Source organism: Cydia amplana, chromosome 10 (assembly GCF_948474715.1).
Source record: "Cydia amplana chromosome 10, ilCydAmpl1.1, whole genome shotgun sequence".
Classification (NCBI taxonomy): Eukaryota; Metazoa; Arthropoda; class Insecta; order Lepidoptera; family Tortricidae; genus Cydia; species Cydia amplana.
In genome coordinates this window covers 8,864,835-8,884,813 of record NC_086078.1, presented here as the reverse complement: position 1 = coordinate 8,884,813, position 19,979 = coordinate 8,864,835, and the positions used below count along the sequence as shown (strand labels likewise).

The 19,979-nt window shown below is 37.4% G+C and overlaps 4 protein-coding genes across 6 annotated transcripts in view; 2 read left to right on the top strand and 2 right to left on the bottom strand.

Moving 5' to 3' along the window:
* LOC134651394 (RNA/RNP complex-1-interacting phosphatase) overlaps positions 1-7,397 on the bottom strand; it is a 73,887-nt gene extending 66,490 nt beyond the window's left edge. The window contains exons 1-2 of one of the 2 annotated variants that reach the window (XM_063506492.1): positions 7,210-7,397; positions 7,064-7,139 (exon numbers count right to left, since the gene is read on the bottom strand). In XM_063506492.1, the coding sequence (XP_063362562.1) occupies positions 7,064-7,139; positions 7,210-7,232 (99 nt within the window). In that variant the 5' untranslated portion in view covers positions 7,233-7,397. The remainder of the gene's footprint in view (positions 1-7,063; positions 7,140-7,209) is intronic. The other variant, XM_063506493.1, reaches the window with a different exon arrangement.
* A 1,706-nt stretch (positions 7,398-9,103) lies between these two features.
* Positions 9,104-11,208, top strand: LOC134651555 (protein DPCD). The gene is made up of 3 exons (XM_063506660.1): positions 9,104-9,559; positions 10,296-10,532; positions 10,966-11,208. Exons 1-3 carry the CDS (start codon positions 9,185-9,187, stop codon positions 11,068-11,070), a joined length of 717 nt encoding a protein of 238 aa, XP_063362730.1. The 5' UTR covers positions 9,104-9,184; the 3' UTR covers positions 11,071-11,208.
* A 309-nt stretch (positions 11,209-11,517) lies between these two features.
* On the bottom strand, positions 11,518-12,851 carry LOC134651554 (nucleolar protein 16). Of its 2 annotated transcripts, XM_063506659.1 has the most exons (4): positions 12,650-12,851; positions 12,307-12,564; positions 11,696-11,930; positions 11,518-11,571 (listed from the first exon to the last, which is right to left on the bottom strand). In XM_063506659.1, the coding sequence occupies exons 1-4, from the start codon at positions 12,745-12,747 to the stop codon at positions 11,557-11,559; spliced, it is 606 nt and encodes a 201-aa protein (XP_063362729.1). In that variant the 5' UTR covers positions 12,748-12,851; the 3' UTR covers positions 11,518-11,556. The 2 variants fall into 2 exon arrangements, with proteins under 2 accessions (XP_063362729.1, XP_063362728.1); XM_063506658.1 differs by lacking the exon at positions 11,518-11,571 and having other exon boundaries at positions 11,669-11,930; positions 12,650-12,850.
* Positions 12,852-15,053: 2,202 nt separating this feature from the next.
* Positions 15,054-17,275, top strand: LOC134651812 (testis-expressed protein 10 homolog). The gene is made up of 2 exons (XM_063506924.1): positions 15,054-15,499; positions 15,679-17,275. The coding sequence occupies exons 1-2, from the start codon at positions 15,128-15,130 to the stop codon at positions 17,254-17,256; spliced, it is 1,950 nt and encodes a 649-aa protein (XP_063362994.1). The 5' UTR covers positions 15,054-15,127; the 3' UTR covers positions 17,257-17,275.
* The last annotated feature ends 2,704 nt before the right edge of the window (positions 17,276-19,979 follow it).

Here is a 19,979-nt window from a genome sequence, read left to right as displayed (position 1 = left end):
CCAGACAGAGTATAAAATATTGCTCTCCCCCTGCCCAAATACAAAGACGAAGTCTGGGTTTTTTCAACTCTCGGCGTATAATTGAGGTGTAATGTCGCGCACAATGCCAAACAATTGGGCGATCGTAACGTACCGATGCAATGCGACCTCCTAACGCTAATATACAAAAGGTATAAAACTGAATTAGAAAGTCCTTTTGTCCAGCGCGCCTTGAGATAATCGTGATTTACGTCAATCTACACACACACCGGGTCCTCATGCACATAAATTAAAACCATAATTGAATCCAGAGCTGAGGTACGCCAGCGCCAACCTCTTTGACGGTTCTAGGTAATTGAACAAAGGCGGTTTGGGGGAGTGATGCGGAACTTTGTGATGTATCTAAAGAACCCGTTAGCAGGCGCGGGCGCGGCGATCGTCTAACATCTTCGGCGTTACTGACGCTTGATCGGTTTCTTTATTAATTACGGGATCCCTTACACCCTAATGAATATTCAACACGCTGCGAGAACTAATTCGACCCGTCCTTAATGCAGCCCATGTTGGACTAGTTTTAGGCGGGATTTTTACGACCATGTAATACTATATCATTACACTTTGATAAGCGATAAGTGCGATGGTGGGTCTTTTGCCGTTGTCGGTACTATAAAACGGGCCATATCGCCCGGCGTTGCCCATCCCGTGTTCCCAAGCGTGTCATCGTTTTATGACTTTTTTATTTGGCCTGATGGCCGGAGAAATGCAATACCACTCCCGATTCAGATTTCCGTGTGATATTAAAGCGTGCTCTACTTCAAAATATGTACGTAAAATGTTTTAACCGATTGAGGGCCGAGTGGGTCAACCGGGCGCCATAATAATATGACCGCCCCGGAACCAGTAACGTTACGTACTTACGTCCGAAAAATAAACAAAATTTTACATCAAAACAGATTGGAATGCTCCGGACACAGTAACCCGCATACATATTTTACATCAATGGTAATGTTGTAGATTAAAAACAAAATCACAGAAAATAATCGTATATATATGTAACCGATACCTCGTAATAATCATGTCTTTGTTATGGCTTCATGTCATAATAGTGTAAACAATAAAGTTGCTTTTCGGGCACAGTTCATGGAATTCATCGGACACCTCGAACCAGTGCGCTCAGACTCGAAGTAAAGAATATTAAATTTATTCTTTCACACGATTAAAGGCATCGAGGACCACACGATGCGCGCGCGCCGAGAACCGGAGAAGAGTCGATACCAATACCGATTGCATTTTGGGATGTCGACCACATACCGATACCACATTACACCGATTAACGGCGTGAGATAACCAACAATCGCATTAAATTATGTTTTCTATTGCCGATTCACACCTGTTCTAGAGAACCACAAATATCAACATCAAATAATTACATAAGACGGTTCCGGTTGTGAGAACGTCGTCTCATAGAGTAATACAAGCTAAGAAATGGCAGATCCATTTGTCACTAGCTTAACAGTGATACAGATGAAAATAAAATAAGAAATGACACAATAAGAAATGCCTGTCGTTTATAACTTCATAAGACATCTTCGTGTGCGCGCATAATAAACACATAAGCATTTGTGAAGTCGTTGCACCAATTGTGTGCGGGCTAGACGGTGAGCCGCGGTACCTACACAAGGTACGGCAAGTACGGCTATTAATGTTGCCAGAATATGAAAAAAAAAACCGGCCAAGTGTGAGTCGGACTCGCGTTCCAAGGGTTCCGTACATTAAGTACGACAGTCCGACTCACGCTTGACTGCACATTTCTAATAGGTTTTCCTGTCATCTATAGGTAAAGAACTATTTTGTGTATTTTTTTTTAATTGTAGACCCAATAGTTTCGGAGACAAAGTGGGAGAATGGTCATTTTTTGCGTATTTTCTTGAATTACTCCTAAACTGTTTAATCTAAAATTATAAAAAAAAATATTTGAGATTCTCACAATGAGAATAGCAGATAGCGCAAACAGTAGTATAATATATAGGACAAAGATAGCGGATCCAGTTCCAGTGGCAAACATGCGCAGAATCAGTTCTGGCAACACTAAACATTGCTGGCTGTAAGTCGTGTTTCACTGATTTATAGAACGGCCCCATCTGCGCGATCGCTTTCGCGCATCGAAAGTCAAAACATATCGTAAAAAAATATTGATCATCACACTTTAGTTAAACAAACACGCAACCTACCAGGCGACATAATCACACTCCACATCTGGTAGGTACTTATTGTTATTCCAAGATGCTCAATCTTGCACGGCACTACAGAAACGGTGCAATTAGTTGGACAGTGAAAGGACAAAATATTGAATTGCCATCTGCTACCTGGATGAAAGGCAAACGCCCCCTGTCGCAATTAATCATAATTACAACAAAAGTAAGAAAAAAGTGGAACTAAACTTCAATGAATCTAATAAGTTCCTAACAGATGCCGAAACTATAAAAGGAGTCCGGATTCACTGAGCAATGCATTCAGAAAATAAAATTCAAATTCCAAAATCATAACCGGTGAGAAACTTAATATAAAGTAACAGACATATAGCCATACAGGTCATATCAAATTACACCTACCGATTGCCATTAAGTTAATACCCCTTTATAATTCAAAGTTGAACAAAACTTAATTTATGACTAGACCCCAATGAATAAAGAACCGGGAATCAAAGCGCCATCGTCACGGAAACCGATTAAAAACTAGAGAAAAAATTCAAAAGATGTTGAAAAAAGAATCAACTATTCATAGGGTAGTCGACACTGTAAGGCACCCGCTGTTTTATCAAATATGGGATTAGTCGTTTCCACTGCCCGGTTCCTTTTGGTGGGGACAAATATTGTGACACGCGGGTGATCGAATAGAGATGGATGTATAACGGATTAAGGTTACCTGAATACGGATAATTCGTTTTATTACTGCCACACCCTGCCTGTTAGAACAGGGAGTTAAATAAAGGATTTAGTTTTATGCTTAAGATCTTGACTTGGGTTGATAAATGTGTGCGCTCACTGTCCAAATAGTTCTATAAGAATGTTTACGTGAGTGTTATTGTAACGTGTAGAGTAGACAATGTATGTTATCGACTTTGGTCATACTTTATTACGTTTTTCGTGTTGATACCTCATGCATTTTCTTTTACATGGACGTAGAACTTGTTTACAGAAACAACAAAGAAAAGAAACAACACATTTTTACAAGCATTTAGGTGCTTTGAATCATAATACGAGTAGTAGTGACCTCATCTACGAAGCTAATAATCCTGGATTAGAATCCTCGTAAGGTTATTTTATTTTTGTGACAAGCGACCCGCTCCGGCTTCGCACGGGTTAACATATTATACATAAACCTTCCTCTTGAATCACTCTATCTATTTAAACAAGACCGCATCAAAATCCGTTGCGTAGTTTTAAAGATCTAAGCATACATAGGGACACACAGACAGCGGGAAGCGACTTTGCTTTATACTATGTAGTGGTGATAAACACGTATAAGCCTTCCCGAATCATGGATGTTTTATATGTATTTAAATTTTACATAATATTATCGTTTATGAACACCTGTCTTATGATACGAGACGGGCCCACGCATCAGTACGTGCCGCCTTGTGAGCAAATTGTCGTGCGTAGCAGCTCAGTCTATGTAGATGTGGCTCGTAGTTCGAACTGACGCTCGAAGTCTACACAGAGAGTTGCGGCGTGCCGTGCGGCAATTTGCTCGCCAAGAAGTCGTTCTATGTGGACCCGTCTATTGAGCTGAAAGTAGGACTATGCCGATTTGTTGAACCGAATGTCCTATAATATTTATTTCAAGCCCCCTAATTTTAGGTACAGGCTTGGACCCCAGAAATCAATCAAGCATAGGTATCTTTTTGATAAAAGATCCTAAAAGGAAATTTACCTGTCTGAATTTTCTAAAGATCTGTTTATTTATTTACTTAATTATTGGTATGGCGATAGTCAAATAGGCAAAACATAAAATAATACCTACTTTCATATATGGCAATTGCTAAGATGTTCTTTTTCAAATTCAAAATAATATTTTATTACCGATATGGAAAAATTCAAAAAGATATTAGAATTGGACAGACCTAAAATTTTACGCTACAGGGCGCAGCGTAAATAAAATCAAAGCTCAAGTCATCTCTTGAACTCGATTATCACATCTTCATGATTCCGAGTAGCAAACCAAACACACTTCTGATATCTCGGCGATGCAAGTGCTATGCAGAACAAATTAACACAGATCCACGGGGCTCTGTTTGCCATATAACTGTGGTGTGCCATGCTGATTAAAAAAGGTCCCAAGTGTAATAGAAATTAGGAGTTATTATGTCGTTTTAGTCAGGTAGAGTGGTTGAGTGAATGGGCAGGCGGTGACAGTTATGCAAACAAGTGCTGGACCAATAATGCATTCATTGTCGGCTTACCCTTTGGCAGCACCTGCTATTGCGGATAGTGTGGTGTGTTGAGTCAGGTTTGGCTTGTGGGTGGTGTAGTACATTTACAACTTCCATAATACCTGACATATATTAGAGAATAGAGCGTGACTGCATATTGGTTAAACTGCATCCATGCACATAATCTAATTCATCAACATGGTAAAAAGGGACGTCACACAGATTGCAACCACGCGTAATAAAAGTGGCTAAAATGACGTAAAATCATTTATTAGCCCTATTTATAGAAGCATTTGACAATGCGGCTCCGAAAGCTACGGCTCCTTGTTCCAATGGTTTTGCAATAGGCACTGAAGTAGAAGTCGACTAGGACTACATTATCCTATCAGATCAGATATAGGATGTAGGATACGACCACAAAGAAGTAGAACGTAAAAATTGTGGTTTTATATATTTGTGTAGGTATAGTGCTGCTTAATGTTAATTGTTCAAAAGAAAACTTAAACCCAAAAAAATGGGCGCTCAAAGTGCGGTACAGTCACGTCTAAAAATATCGATACGGACAAAGTATCAAAAATATGCATAGGTACACTACATTAACATATGGGCAATAAGGTCGAGTAAGTATACATATTTTTAGCACTCTGACCGTATATTTGTAGACGTGAACTTCCCAGGAGTTCGCCTGATCGTAAAGGTGTTCGCAACAAGCGATATATACCTATCACCATACTTTCTTAAATACAAGGTGTTATTTTTTTCAGCACGTGTTTCGCAGTGATTTGGGAAATTGATTAGAGTAACGCAGCATAAATAGTTCGAGAAATCCTGCCATTAGGCACTAGCACAGTGGTTCCTAACCTGGGGGTAATTACCCCCGTGGGGGTAAAACTGGTATTTTACGGGGGTAATAAGCTAACCTAATATAACAATACAACAAACGTACACGTTTTATTTTTTATTACCATTGGGAGGAGGGGTAAAATCAGGTTCCCTAGTTAGTCATAGGGGTGACCGGACTGAAAAGGTTAGGAACCACTGCACTAGCAGCTCCCTTTTTCCAAGGGTCAGCCGATATCAAATCGGTCAACGTGAAAATGCTTGAAATTAAAACCCCAAGGAATGGCCTACCTGTTGTATGGATTCGTAAGAACTACGTAAATCTATAGTACTAAAAACCCCAGTGTAAATCATTGAACAATCTATCTATGGTGTATGGTGTGTGGTGTATCTATAGGTATGGTGAGTGTGGTCATGAGAGATTTTGTAACCCTTGGCGCCATCTATTACGTTCATTTTAAACTAAAGCAGAACCAGTTACATTGCTCTACATGATGGTGTAAAAGTCGTATCACAGATGGCGTTACCATCATAACGAAGGTTAGTGGCTCAAGTCAGCAACATACAATTATTTCATTTTATACTAAAATATCTGGGCGACCGAGGTTTGCTCGGAAAACATACAAAAACTCAAAAACTCTGACATTCTGTTTTAAATTTTAAGCACCAGTACTTAGAGCAGGGGTCGGCTAACCGCGGCTCGCTAGCCGCAGGCTCTTTGGACCTACAATTGCGGCTCTTCAAGGAACCCAAAGAATAAACACGAATTAGACCACCTACGCCTACCGCGAAAACCGAATTTCGCAAATTGCGGGGATCTTTCTCTTTTACTCTCATTAGATTAGAGTGACAGGGAAAAATGCCCGCAATTGAGGAACTTCGATTTCGCGGTTATAGCCCAGATTAGAATTTGAGCAGTCATAACAACTTTTGTGGCTCTTTGAGATTTGTAATACAAATGATTTCAACAGTGGTTGGCTCTTCTCTTCAAAACCTTGACGACCCCTGACGTAGAGAAATAATAAGATTCAACCATGCCAAGGCGCTCATTATGGCTTTCAGCAAAAAGGTGTCCACAAACACCTTGGTGCTGTCTAGGAACCACTTGCAGACTTTGGTAAGGGTGCTTACTGGGCACTGTGGGCCTAAATAAGCACATACTATGGGGAAACATAACACACGGTGGTGCAGACTCAGCATATGACACAGAGTAGATTACACACGTCCTTGCACATCCATATACAAAAGTAGTTTGACAGGATTCGTTTGTAACGGACATTATTCAAGAAATACTCTAATTCCTGAAGATTGTGACTTGCGGTGACCAGATTTTTAATTACAGTGTAAACTCTATATAGCAACACTCAAGGTACCGGACACTTTTTGACGTTATAGAGTTTTCATTAAATAGAGAGAAATTAATATTAAATTAAACCAACTACAGGCAAAAATGTCGATGTTATAGGGAGTGAAATGTTATATCGAGTGACATTATAAGGAGTTTACACTGTATGTAATTTTAACAATTGATGTGTGTGTAAATTATATGAAAAGATTTTTGTACTAAGTATTTAAAATTTATCAAATAAGTACCAAAATTACAGTGTGTTTATAACAACAGCTCTTTGGTCCCTGTTTTACATACAGTTTTCAGTACAGTTTTACATCTTTGGAAAGATCAAGGGAATTGTTCTCCAATAGAAGTTGGCAACTGCATTCAATATTGTGACGGCCAATTATATAAGTTGGACGGATGTCAATTATTCAAGGAAACTACACATACACAATACACACACAATAAGAGGTACTCACCTTCCTGAGAGGAACTTTGAAGCAAACAATCCTTGTTCCTTCTATTACTTTGCCACATGCCTTGTACGGTATCCACCTGAAAAGAACATGAATTAAAGCAATCGAACGATTTGACTCAAAAAACAACAATATGCATGTTTACCCACCGATCTGGAATACTTTTACTCATCTTCACCGATGTCGTGCTAATACCACTGCGTGTCACTGTAACGTTATGGAAAAATGGTTTGGATAATGATTGCAAACATCGTATAAGTGGAATTTTGAACTGATAGAAAAGATCTGAATAAATGTAAATAAATATAAGAAGACTAACCTAAAATCTAAATAAATTCAGACAAGACCATAGACATTCAGTGACGACACCGACAGTGACGTTGACACTACAGAGGGCCTACCGCGAACCACGTTCGATATGTTGCCTCCCTGTCACACTTACGTACGAATGTACAAGTGAGACAGAGAGGCAACACGTCGAACCTGGTTCGCGGTAAACCCTCAGACAAGGGGTTACTGCGAAAACCCAAATTCCAAATTACGGGTATCTTTCTCTGTTACTCCAATGAAGGCGTAATTAGAGTGACACAGAAAAATGCCTGCAATTTGCTAACTTCCATTTTCGCGGTTATAGCCCAGACATGGCCCAGAGGGCCTACCGCGAACCACGTTCGAAGTGTTGCCTCTCTATCGCACTTGTAAATTCGTGCGTAAGTGTGACAGGGAGGCAACATGTCGAACGTGGTTCGCGGTAGACCCTTAGACTATGATGAGATCATGATGGGATGAAACTGCAACACATTGTATAACACTGTCGTCTGACAGCGTATAAATGGGGCGCCGTGACAAAGAGGACGGCAGTGTGTTACGGGCAAAGAGTAGTATAATATATAACTGGCACGTTGTTAGAAAAAGACACACTCCGTTAGACTATCCTCTCTCTTTTTTATTAATTACACAATTTGCTGTTTGGTCGACATAGTGACCAACGACTGCTTCTTTTGTGAAGAGATTGGTGACGTGGCCAAAAGGGCCACAGGCAAAGAGTAGTATAATATATATACAGGGTGGCCCATTTAGATCGGTCAGTATGGGAAAGTCTGAAACTATAAGACATACGAAGATCTGTTCTTAGGAACCATGTCATCGATTTTAATAACAAGAAAAACTGCATTCATACATTAAAAAAAAACCTGTACTCAGCTCGGGAATCGAACCCGGACGTTTTGAAAAATAAAACTAAAACTATCTCTATTTAGATATCGATTGTGTAGGTAAATTAGCAGTAAATTTTACTATGAAACATGATGTCTAAAATGAATAAAATGAATTGTTTTCATATTCTTTAATTTATTTTACTAAGTGTTCGAAATGACCACCGCCTTTTTATTATTTTGAGTACAGGTTTTTTTTTAAATGTATGGATGCAGTTTTTCTTGTTATTAAAATCGATGACATGGTTCCTAAGAACAGATCTTCGTATGTCTTATAGTTTCAGACTTTCCCATACTGACCGATCTAAATGGGCCACCCTGTATATGAGGCCACGGCACCACCAAGGACGAAAGGGAAAGGAAATTTACAGAAATAAGGATAGAGAAAAGCAAGAAGAGAAGAGAAGTTAACTTGCAGCAAAACAATACTTAACGCTATTGCTATCCTCTCGCTCGGCCCGTTTGTTTATAGCAAAGCAATATCAACCTTAATAGTAGTAAAAATACGGTTCCAAATTTCCAATATAATTTGTCAAAAATCTTCAGTGCACGGTCTTGTTAAAGCCATAACACACTACCGCACCGCACCGCGACCTTGGTAAATATTGTTTAAGTCACATTTAAAACAGCTACATGATGGCCAAAGACTAAAGTGGTGTGACATTTAAAAACATGATTGAACTACCATCTATGTGATTGAAGAAATCTAACTAACCTTACAAATTGTTTACATTTAAAATTATATTAATCGCATTAATACACTAAGCTCGTACGCTTGAGAAATTATAAAGTAAAATTTGATTTCTATAATTTTATTGTATTCTTAATAAAGTTATATGTATGTCTAATGGTACCTTTTGAATTTTTAAATCAGCAATGAGTTTTTAATGGTTGCTATAGGAACAAAACAATGAAAAGAAAAACTTGTTTGATCGAAGTATCCGAAGATTCTGGTTGCAACAGTTTTGAAAAGAGAATAAGAGGTATTTTCAATAGCACTGATAAGTCCAAAATGCATAAAAACACTATTTGGTATAAGTCTCTTCTTGGGGCTGAGAAAAGCTGCTTAAAACAGGATAAGATAAAAAAGATCCACTATAAGTTCGAAGATGACAAGGAAATGGTAGAGGAATATAACGTGGACACGCAGGTTTTGCTCAGAAGAGCTTGGAAGGCAAAAGGCAAACTTGGCGGTGAGGGCAAGTGGGATGTGGAAATAGGAGACCCAATTCCTGATGCTACGCCTCGTATAGAAACTGCTGAAATTGTTGAAAGTAATGATCAGGTGTGTTATTTGTATTGTAAAATACTTTAATTTTATCTGGTATCTGATATTCTTGTCTGTATTTGGAAATTTAGTCTTCTTATACATTATTACCCTAACATTTGATTTATCATACATGTTATACATGTAATAATCAACAAGCTGTCTATCTCATTACCTCTTATAATATGAGGGCATATGTATATAGGTAATATGCAAAGAGGGTGGACAAAGTTATAATAGTTGTATTACCTATATACATATGCCCTCATATTATAAGAGGTAATGAGATAGACAGCTTGTTGATTATTACATGTTGATGTAATAAGAATATCCTCTGGCCGCTCAGTCACTGATGAAAGAACCTTCCATCCACAGTATTATCAATCCTTATCTTGAAAAATCAAAATTCTGTTTGCCTTTGGAAGTTGTGATTAAGTTTGTACTTTGTAGGCTGCTAGATGATAAATATACTCCTTATGACTCTTATCAGGCGTGGCTCACTCTGCGATTTCGTCGCTTTGCTACAGGTAGCTAAAAGTACATCAATTCCGCCCCAACTTTGGGGAAAGCCATAAGCTGCGCGTGGCGCTGTCGCCACCTAGCGGCCATATCTGTGCTGATCGTAACAGACGCGTTTTGTTAGAGAGTGAGTCTTCTGTACTTAGTACTATTATTTATTCTGTGCTCTTATGAGAAAGTTTATAAAAAATAAAATAAATGTGGTCACCAAACTGCTACTCAATCTTTTTTTCAGCCAATTGTTACAAGACGCAACACTAGAATCAATCTAGAATGGAGGATTAGAAACCTGCCATACCCCATCGAGACTTACTCCGTTAGTGCCAACAATGAGGAGAAATGTATCATAGTTCGTACAACCAATAAGAAGTATTTCAAGAAGCTACAAGTACCTGAATTGATGAGGTTGAATATACCTTTAGAACAAGCTAACATACAATTTAGTCATCAATTTAACACACTTATCATTGTGGTAAGTCAATTTTGTATAATAACAATCTTGATTCATTTCAGCGAAGTTATATTGTATTTTCATTCATACAATGACGATTTATTTGACGACTGGTCTGGCCTAGTGAGGTCCTGGGTTCGAATCCCGGTAAGGGCATTTACTTGTGTGATGAGCACAGATATTTATTCCCGAGTCTTGGGTGTTTTCTATGTATTTATATATTATATAGATATTGTTGTCTGAGTACCCACAACACAAGCCTTCTTGAGCTTACTGTGGGACTTAGTCAATCTGTGTAAGAATGTCGTATAATATTTATTTATTTTATATCAAGGCCACGGCAAAAAACTCTTCTGCATTACTTGCATTATGTAACCAGGTGGTTAGATAAGTTTGTCTCTCCTTGTGTTATCTTGTGTTGACATGTAAATAAATCCCAACTTTCTCATTTCAGTATAAGAAGCCTCAACAACTTTTGGATTTAGATAAGGACTGGTTTGAAGAACTAAAAAAGGTAAAGGCAGTGAAAGATATACCCAATGAATGCCAAACTCAATAGTACTAAGTTCTTAATGTTAAAAAATAAGAAGGTTTATGTTTCATGTAATAATTTTATTTACGTAAATTACTTTTAAACCTAGTCTTAACAACTTACAATAAGATTAAAGTTTTCATTTAATTAAATGAATAATGATAAGGTTTCTGGTTTTATTTATTACCACTTAGGTAATTATAATGTAAGAGTCAACATTTTTAACCCTTTGAATGCTTTACATTATAAACAAAAACGTCACTGACATGCCAAGGTAATGTAAACCATACTTGAAAGTGTGAAGATTACTTTGACAGCATATGTCATACCTATAGTTGGCCACGATGGGCACGACTAGTAGCAACGACTTTAGGTGTTCTTGGCATTCAAAATGTTAACATTAAATTAAATGATTTGACACTTGCAGGATTGGTGAACATGTTACAATGCAAGGACTAAAAGACCAAGGACCAAAGTAAAGACACTGTCAATCTTTTTTAGGTTGTATCTTTACTAATCCTCATTGGGCTAGCGTGGGGACTACAGCCCAAGCCCTCTCGCGCATGAGAGGAGGCCTCTGCCCAGCAGTGGGATGTATATAGGCTCACATTATATTATTATTACATTATTATCTTTACTAATCATCCATAACCAACGCTTTTGCCTGTTCCTGCAATTCCTTCTCATCAATCTCTTTGTCCAACAACCCTCTAGCTTTCAAGTATTCTCCATATTGTTTTGGGATCCCCATAAATGTTTTAATTTTGGCCCGAATTTGCTTCCAGGTTTCCTGATAAAAGTTTTTCTTGTCCCTGGCCATTGCTTTATAATCATGGCCATATTTGTCTAATAAATATGTGAGGTATTCCACTTGGCCTTTGGGTAACCTGTAAGAAAAAATTACATTGTGTTTATGAAGCACAATATTGTGTGCAAGAAAATTATATAGGCCTAGCATAAGTCACTAAAAATCATGATTCTAGTACTCGGGGAACTGACAAAACGGGATAGTCTTATGTATATTTCAGTAGGAGTAGCAGAGAAAGCGCTATTACTGTTTGTACTTGTCAGTCTCTCTATTTTTTTTATTCCCCACCATAAATTTAGTATGGTTTTATGGCAGGCAACAAATCTTTTCTTTGGCACTACACTTTGTAATTCAAATACCAATTGATTTAGATCTATATTGCATTATTTCAAAGAAATCTTTTTACTTTCAAAGAAAATAAAAGCGAATAAATCAATGTGTTGATGTACACTCACATGAATCTTCTTTGCCGTGGTGCTCGGGCTTCTTTTTCTAATCTTGCCAAAACCTCTATTTTAGGAATTATCTTCACTTCAATATCTTCTTCCGATTCCGACGATTCCTCCTGGTTGACAATTTTTTTAGCCCGTTTTAACTGTTCCTGCTTGTAATTCGGAATTTTAATCGCTTTATTAGGATCATTCGCAAGTCCCATCTCTTTAAGATTACGAAGTGTCGACTTTTTCATATCCCATGATTCCTTAAGGGTTTTACTGCAAATATCAAAAACGATTTAATTTTAGTTAACTATCCTAAAATATAATAATCCTGATAGTCACGTAAACACGAAAATCATACCAATTTACTTGACCAGTACTGCGTAGTTTAAGATGCATTCTTTTGCGATTTAGTTTGTGTTGGTACTTCTTTTTACGATGCTGCTTTTTGATCTTCATGTTGATTGTGTTTTACTTCACAAATGTAAATGATAATGCAACAAAAATTAAGCTAAACAACTAACGTAAAACCACGTGTATTTGACGTTTGATTTGAGCTGATTGATTTTGTTTGACAGATCAGAGGGCCTACCGCTAACCACGTTAGACGTGTTGCCTCTCCGTCGCACTTGTACAGTCATACGTAAGTGTGACAGGGAGGTAAGACGTAGAACGTGGTTCGCGATAGACCCTCAGCATAGATTATTAGATGATTATTAGACACTTTATTTTCTTTAGTCCATCTCATCTGGACAGGCTAAAGCACTAAGCCATACTGCCTCAGTTCTGACACTTGTTTTATTGTCCGGCTAAACTTGGTTGGACTCTACGGAGTCTACGGTTGTGGTAAGTCTGTCAATCGTTTCGCAAGTGCTCGATTGTGCGTGTGAGAATTAGAAAGAGAATAGGCCATATTACGAAGGCATATGGACCTTAGGAATTTCAACGAGAAGTTTATAAACATAATATCTTCCTTTCTGTGCACATATCGTGTTTTCAAACTATGAGCATCACCAAGGACCATGGTCCTTGGCATTACTAAAATATACATCACATATCACATTTAATCAATTGTACTTCAAAAAATAGACAGTTAAATTTTCAAGCAATAGACGTTTTCTTTCACTGCGTTATTTATCGTTAAACGCCGTAATATTACGTCTTTAAGTGACTCATTATATTATAGAAACGTTCGTATTGCCCACGGACTAGCGTTGAAAATTGACATACTTACGAGGGGCGTTCAAAATATTCTCGGTATTGATATCTTACGACCTCTTCTAAAATTTCTTTCGTTACTGGCCGCTAAGGTTTATTCATTGACATTAAAAAAAAGTATAATTCGAACCGAGATAGTCTTTTGTTTTTCTGCAATTGCTGAACAAACATGAACATCATGTGCGAATTGACAATGTTAACTAAATTAGAACATCGATGCGTGATAAAATTCTTGACAAAACAGGGTAAAAATCAAAAAACCATAAAAGAGGAAATGGATTGTGTTTACCGTGAGTCTGCTCCTTCTTTATCTACCATTCAAAAGTGGTCAAGCGAGTTTAAACGCGGAAGGGAGAGTATTGAAGATTACCCTAGACCTGGCCGGCCTGTAGTAGCTACTTCACAAGAAAATATTGATAAAGTGGAAAAACTTATATTGGAAGATGGTCGAGTGAAGGTAAAATCTATAGCACAAGTAACCAATCTCTCTATTGGTACCGTACATGATCATGTCAAAAGTAAGTGCAAGATGGGTTCCGCGAATGCTGACTCGGCTTCAAAAAGACATGCGTGTAGCTTGTTGTTCCGATTTTATTGACCTGTGCGGTGAAAATCCTGATGAGGTGCTGCAAAGAATAGTTACTGGAGATGAAACCTGGGTTCATCATTATGACCCAGAGAGTAAACAAGAGTCCATGCAGTGGTACATTAAGGGTTCAGCTCATCCCAAGAAGTTCAAGGTCATCCCTTCAGCTGGCAAGGTCATGGCCACGATATTTTGGGATTGTGAAGGAGTATTACTAATCGATTATAAAGAAAAAAGTGTAAATATCACAGGACAGTACTACGCTAACATTCTACGTCAATTAAAGGATGTAATTAAAGAAAAGAGGCGAGGAAAGTTAACCAAAGGTATTCTGCTTCTGCATGACAACGCCCCCGTCCATACTGCTCATATTGCCAAGGCAGCTATTGTTGAATGTGGGTTTAAAACTGTTACTCACCCACCGTATAGTCCGGACTTAGCCCCCAGCGACTTCTTTTTGCTCCCCAATCTTAAAAAGGATCTGCGTGGAAATAAATTTTCTGACGATGAAGCATTGAAGGCGGCAGTGGAGGAGCATTTTTACACGAAAGATAAAAAATATTTTTACGAGGGATTAAAAAAAATAATTGATCGATCTTTTAAGTGTATGAACATAGGGGGGGAGTATATTGAAAAATAAAAATATCAAACTTTTCGTACTTGTTTGTTTTCATTCTCATACCGAGAATATTTTGAACACCCCTCGTACCTCCAGATTTCAAGGGTCACATTCATACAATGAATCAAGTGAGATCGGTTAGCTAATTAAATTTTTTGTACTGTGCGAAAAATTGCCCTATCTAGATGAGCCTTTATCATTGGGTCGTGCATTATTTGGCCGTGCAATCACCGGACTCCTGTCAAAGTCAGTGACGCTGACTGACAGGTGACAAATATTATATCTATGGACAATTGGACAGGTGGCTCTGGCTTTGCGGCTTTGCTTATGGCTTTCATTTATTGAGGTTATTTTTCATTGTGAGCGCCAAATATTTCTTTTCTCATTTTACTATTTAATACAAAAAAGTATTTAAAATGCCACAAACAGGCGCAACAAGATATCAGAAGTTTCTTAAATCGGAGAAATCGAAAACCAAGTTAAAGAATAAACAAGCTAAGAAGAAAGACTTACCAAGGGGTACGAACGTAACGAAGACGAATTTTAAAGTCAAACAGATCGTAATAAAAGAGCAACTGAAACAGCATGGTGACAACGAAGCCTTGTCTGCTCGGAAGCTAAACGCGAAAGAGCTCTTGTCGAGATTAAATCATTTTAACACACACTCCTGTAAAGATGCCCTAGAAGGTATAAAGGAACTGATAAGCGGCCATGTGAATGTGTTGGAAGACAACCTGGGCCAGCTTATTAATGGAGTGGCTCCATTGGTACTTAATATTGAAGCTGTTGTAAGTATTTTATCATAATTTTACCTAAAACTGCAAGTTAAAATTCCATTCTATAAATTAAAATTCCTCTGGCATTTTAGGACACATTATAAACTAACATTTCAATTCCTTCAACAAAACTGAGATTAGAAGAGAACCAAACCACTTATTGCAATTAATAATGCTAACAATTTTTTCAGGTTCGCAGAGAGGCTTTGAAGGTCCTACATTTGATGCTTTCTAATGTAACTGTAGAAAAAACAGAACCTTTCTTTGATATCCTGTCTACTTACCTCAGAAGTGCCATGACACACATAGACAACAGGATTCAAGAGGACTCCCTACTGTTTCTTGATATACTCCTCATTTGCTGTTCTGAAAATGTAGCAAAGGATTTCCACAGGATCATTCCAAATTTTTTAGATATGATTTCCAAATTAAGGGTAGATTCGAAGCCAGGAAGAACACTGACTGTCAATTTGAGCAGCCAAATTACTAGTGTAAAATGGAGAGTTAAAGTATTACACAGGCTGCAAGACTTTCTAAGAAAGTATGTGGAACACAACAAAATCAATGTAGTTGACAAGGAACTCGCAGCCAACACAAAATTCTTTGACAGTTCTAAGATGAACCACTACCCCTTATACAATCATAGTTACACAGCAGTATGCCACGTGTCATCATTTTCAGCTAAGAATACACAAGATGCATCAATTGATGAGGCTGAGAAATTCATAAAATACATTGAAACTTTAATGCCTCTGCTTTTTGAGGCTTGGGTTGAAGTATGTGCCAATGCTAACTCGGACAAAAATATTGAAACACTAGTGAGTGAGGACTCAGCAGGGTTATTAAAGCGCATCCTGGAAGTAGTAACATTATTGTGGGACCTGGTCCAATACCTTAACAAGAAGAATCCTCACTCTAACATTGAAAACCTGTTTAGGCAGAATTACCGCAAGCCTTTCAGTCAACACTTTGTGCAACCTTTCCCATTTGCCACAAACATAAGGTCACGACAACAAAGAGGGAGCCAAACCAACACAAACTTTGAAGATTTGATTACAGATCCTAAGTTAATTATTGAAAACTTACTCATTTGCCAAATGTTTATTGCTCTCAATCCAAATGTGCACATCAAAAATCAGAGCAAGGAAATAAGTTCAGTTCTCAACTACATGGAAAAGATATTTAATGAGCATGCTGAAGTTGACGTCAGTGATCTCCTGATTAAGATTTTAGATAATGTATTCTCCAATGATGTCAATAATTGGACAAGAACACTTTCTGTCATGGATGCCCTATTGAGAAAAGTAATATGGGCATACTTTAACAAAAATCTGCCAAGTCAATTTAGACAGAAGATCTTTTCTCTTCTCTGTAAAATAGCACTGAGTGATAAATTGGCTCATTTTCATGCAAGTGATGCTTATGACATATGGCTCAAGAACTTGCCTGATATCTTACTTGAGGATTCAGTAACTGTGCAAGTTGTTGATATCCTGAACAAGTTTGCTGTTGCAAATAACACAATCTTCAATTCTGTAGTTAAACCAAAACTGCTCAATATTATTGAAAACCTACCAAAAATTTCTGTATCTGACAGTGTAAACCCTACAAGTTACTATAAGATTTTCTCCTTACTATATTGGATCAAGTGTTGGGATGATGCATCATTGAATTTATTGGAAAATCAGTTGATCAACAATGCTTATGATTTGGATCATGGGAAATATATTTTTGATACTCTGAGACACAGAAGTGCTGTTAATGTATGATAGTAGTAACAGCTCAGATAAGATGGAAATTTAAACAATAACACAGAATAAATAATACTACTAGGTACAGAAGACTCACTCTCTAACAAAATGCGTCTGTTACGATCAGCACAGATATGGCCGCTAGGTGGCGACAGCGCCACGCGCGGCTTATGGCTAGTCACCAAAATTGGTGTGGAACGGATGTACTTTTAGCTACCTGTAGCAAAGCGACGAAATCGCGGAGTGAGCCACACCTGACAATAATTTATAGCATCAATGCAGTAGTTTCACTAGATGGCGTTGACACGACACGCCATACAATTTATTGTGCTACATCTGCAAATGCCTATACTGTACTGTATGTATGGTATAGTCTGTGCGGAAAGAGAAGAGTTGTACAATGTATTGGATCCCATACATTTCACGACTCTTCTCTTTCCGCACGGTCTCTGCCTACTGGTACCAAATCTGTCTGTGGTGCCTGGTGAAACTACAATTCTGGTGATACCATGAATACTTGTTTGACTGTGATCTTTTAATAGGCATGTAACATGTGAGGTTAAAATAAAAATTATAAAACTCACAGTAGTAATTTATTTCAATAAACTCAAACAGGATTCATGTAAAATTGTGACTCGGTCAACTAATAAAACATATGTAATAGTAACAGGTAACAAAATTACAAGGTAACTTGAAAATGAGTACAAATGCAGTTTAGCAAATGATAGCACAGCAAAGACATAAGTGTCAGAAAGTATGGTAAGTCTAGCTTTCATTGGCACCCAAGATACCAACCACTAGTACCTAGTTTTGAAATATTAACACTAATATTTTGTTTAAATAACATTTAACCTATGGCAGTAAGGGTGCCAATAACAAACAGCTTTATACCCTCCATTATGTACATACACATACATGTATCCAGGAAGAAGAAAAATTAAATTTAACACATACTTAATTTCTAGGAACTTGACCATTTAAAGAAATACTGAATTTTGAGTACCTACATACACAAACATTATTCAGGGTAGTATTATGCACAACAATAGGTTTCCTTTTCATTCAACAGCTAAATTCTATAAAATTACCCCTAAATCAGTGTATTATGCATAGTCCATTGCTAAATATTTACAGTGTTCAATAAGGATATGAGTTTCTGAGTTACATTTAATAAATCTTGAAGTAACTAGACGAAAAGAGTCAGTATTTCAAGAGCCCACAATGAAAAGTACAAGTCTAGTACTACAAGTTTAGCGTTTGCAACCACTTTCATCTTCTGATAATTTTATTATTTAGAATGAGTTGCCATGACTAATTTGTAATACATAACATAACTCGTAACATTCCAGATATCTGGGCCCCCAGTTCCTGTTCCAAGAAAGCGTAATCCAAGTAGAAATCTCTTTCTAACAAAAGGAGTTAAAAAGAGGCTTCTAGTGCAAGCTTCCATGGAACGGGCGTTCGTATACCATCATTTATTGCATGTTATACGACCTCGTAACGCCGAGGCTCCCAGAATCATAATTCATCATCATCATCATCATCAATGGCTATTATATCACATAACGAGTACAACCACAGTCCATCAAACTTTACAGTCGGTACTGATACCAAAGAGAATAGAGTGTATAGAGAGTTAGATACTATCATGGTAAATTATGTAGCCAAAGTACATTTTACTGCAGTCTTTCGACAGATTTAGAACGCCATTTGACTTTGATCCTTTTTTTTTTGTATTCAGAAACAAATAGTCAACAAATTAACACATATCAGTGTAAGAATAAGGATCAAAGTCAAATGGCATTCTAACAGTTTTAATTTTCTGTCGAAAGATGGCAGTAAATTTACTATGGCTACATAATTTACTTTGACAATCCGCCTCTATTTCAAATTCTCTTTGTCTAGTACAATCCTTATAAACACACCCTGCATCACTCGAGTAAGATTGCTAAGTCTCGTGAGGACCTTTATGAGATTATTAGATTATTAATACAGACGTGCGAAGTCAAATAAGAATAAACAATTGTTGCTTTAAGTAGGTAGAAGTTTCAATAGACGGCGCCGACAAGTAACATATACCTCAGTGGCGACATCTGCAAAGAGCTTTTAGTTTTTAATCTCAGCGCCACCTAGCGATCCCTCAATTCCGACACCACCATTTTCTTTCGACTTAGCACATCTACCTATCGGTTTTTAGGTATCTGTATTATTACACATTAACGGCAGACTAGTTATTTCTTTGCAATATGCATTAAATACTAATAGATATAACTACAACAAGCATTTTATTCCTTTAGTAATTTAGTCGTTTAATGTTTCACATTTGGCAAATTTTGGCTAAAATTATAATCGCCAGGCTCCGCTGTAATCCTTGATTATGGCGTTAATTTAGTTTAGAAATAATTCATCTGACGAAGTAATTAGAAATACTAGTAACCAACATTATTGAGAATTAAGTTCTCATAAATAAAATTTGTAAACAGTGCATTTCATGCATTATTTGATGCTTGCATCGTGTTGAGCATACTTTCACTAGAATTTTTGGTGCCGTTTCAAACTTATTACTTAGAGTGCGTCCGCAAAAAAAAATTCAATCCTACACAGAAAATATACAGTCCATAAGATGTTAAAAGTCCATGATACGGGTTGAATTTTTTTGACGTCTCTCTTGAACTGTACGGTTACCATCAGTTTGTCACTGACATAAACGCCGTCGAGAACGTAATTTACTTTCTATACAT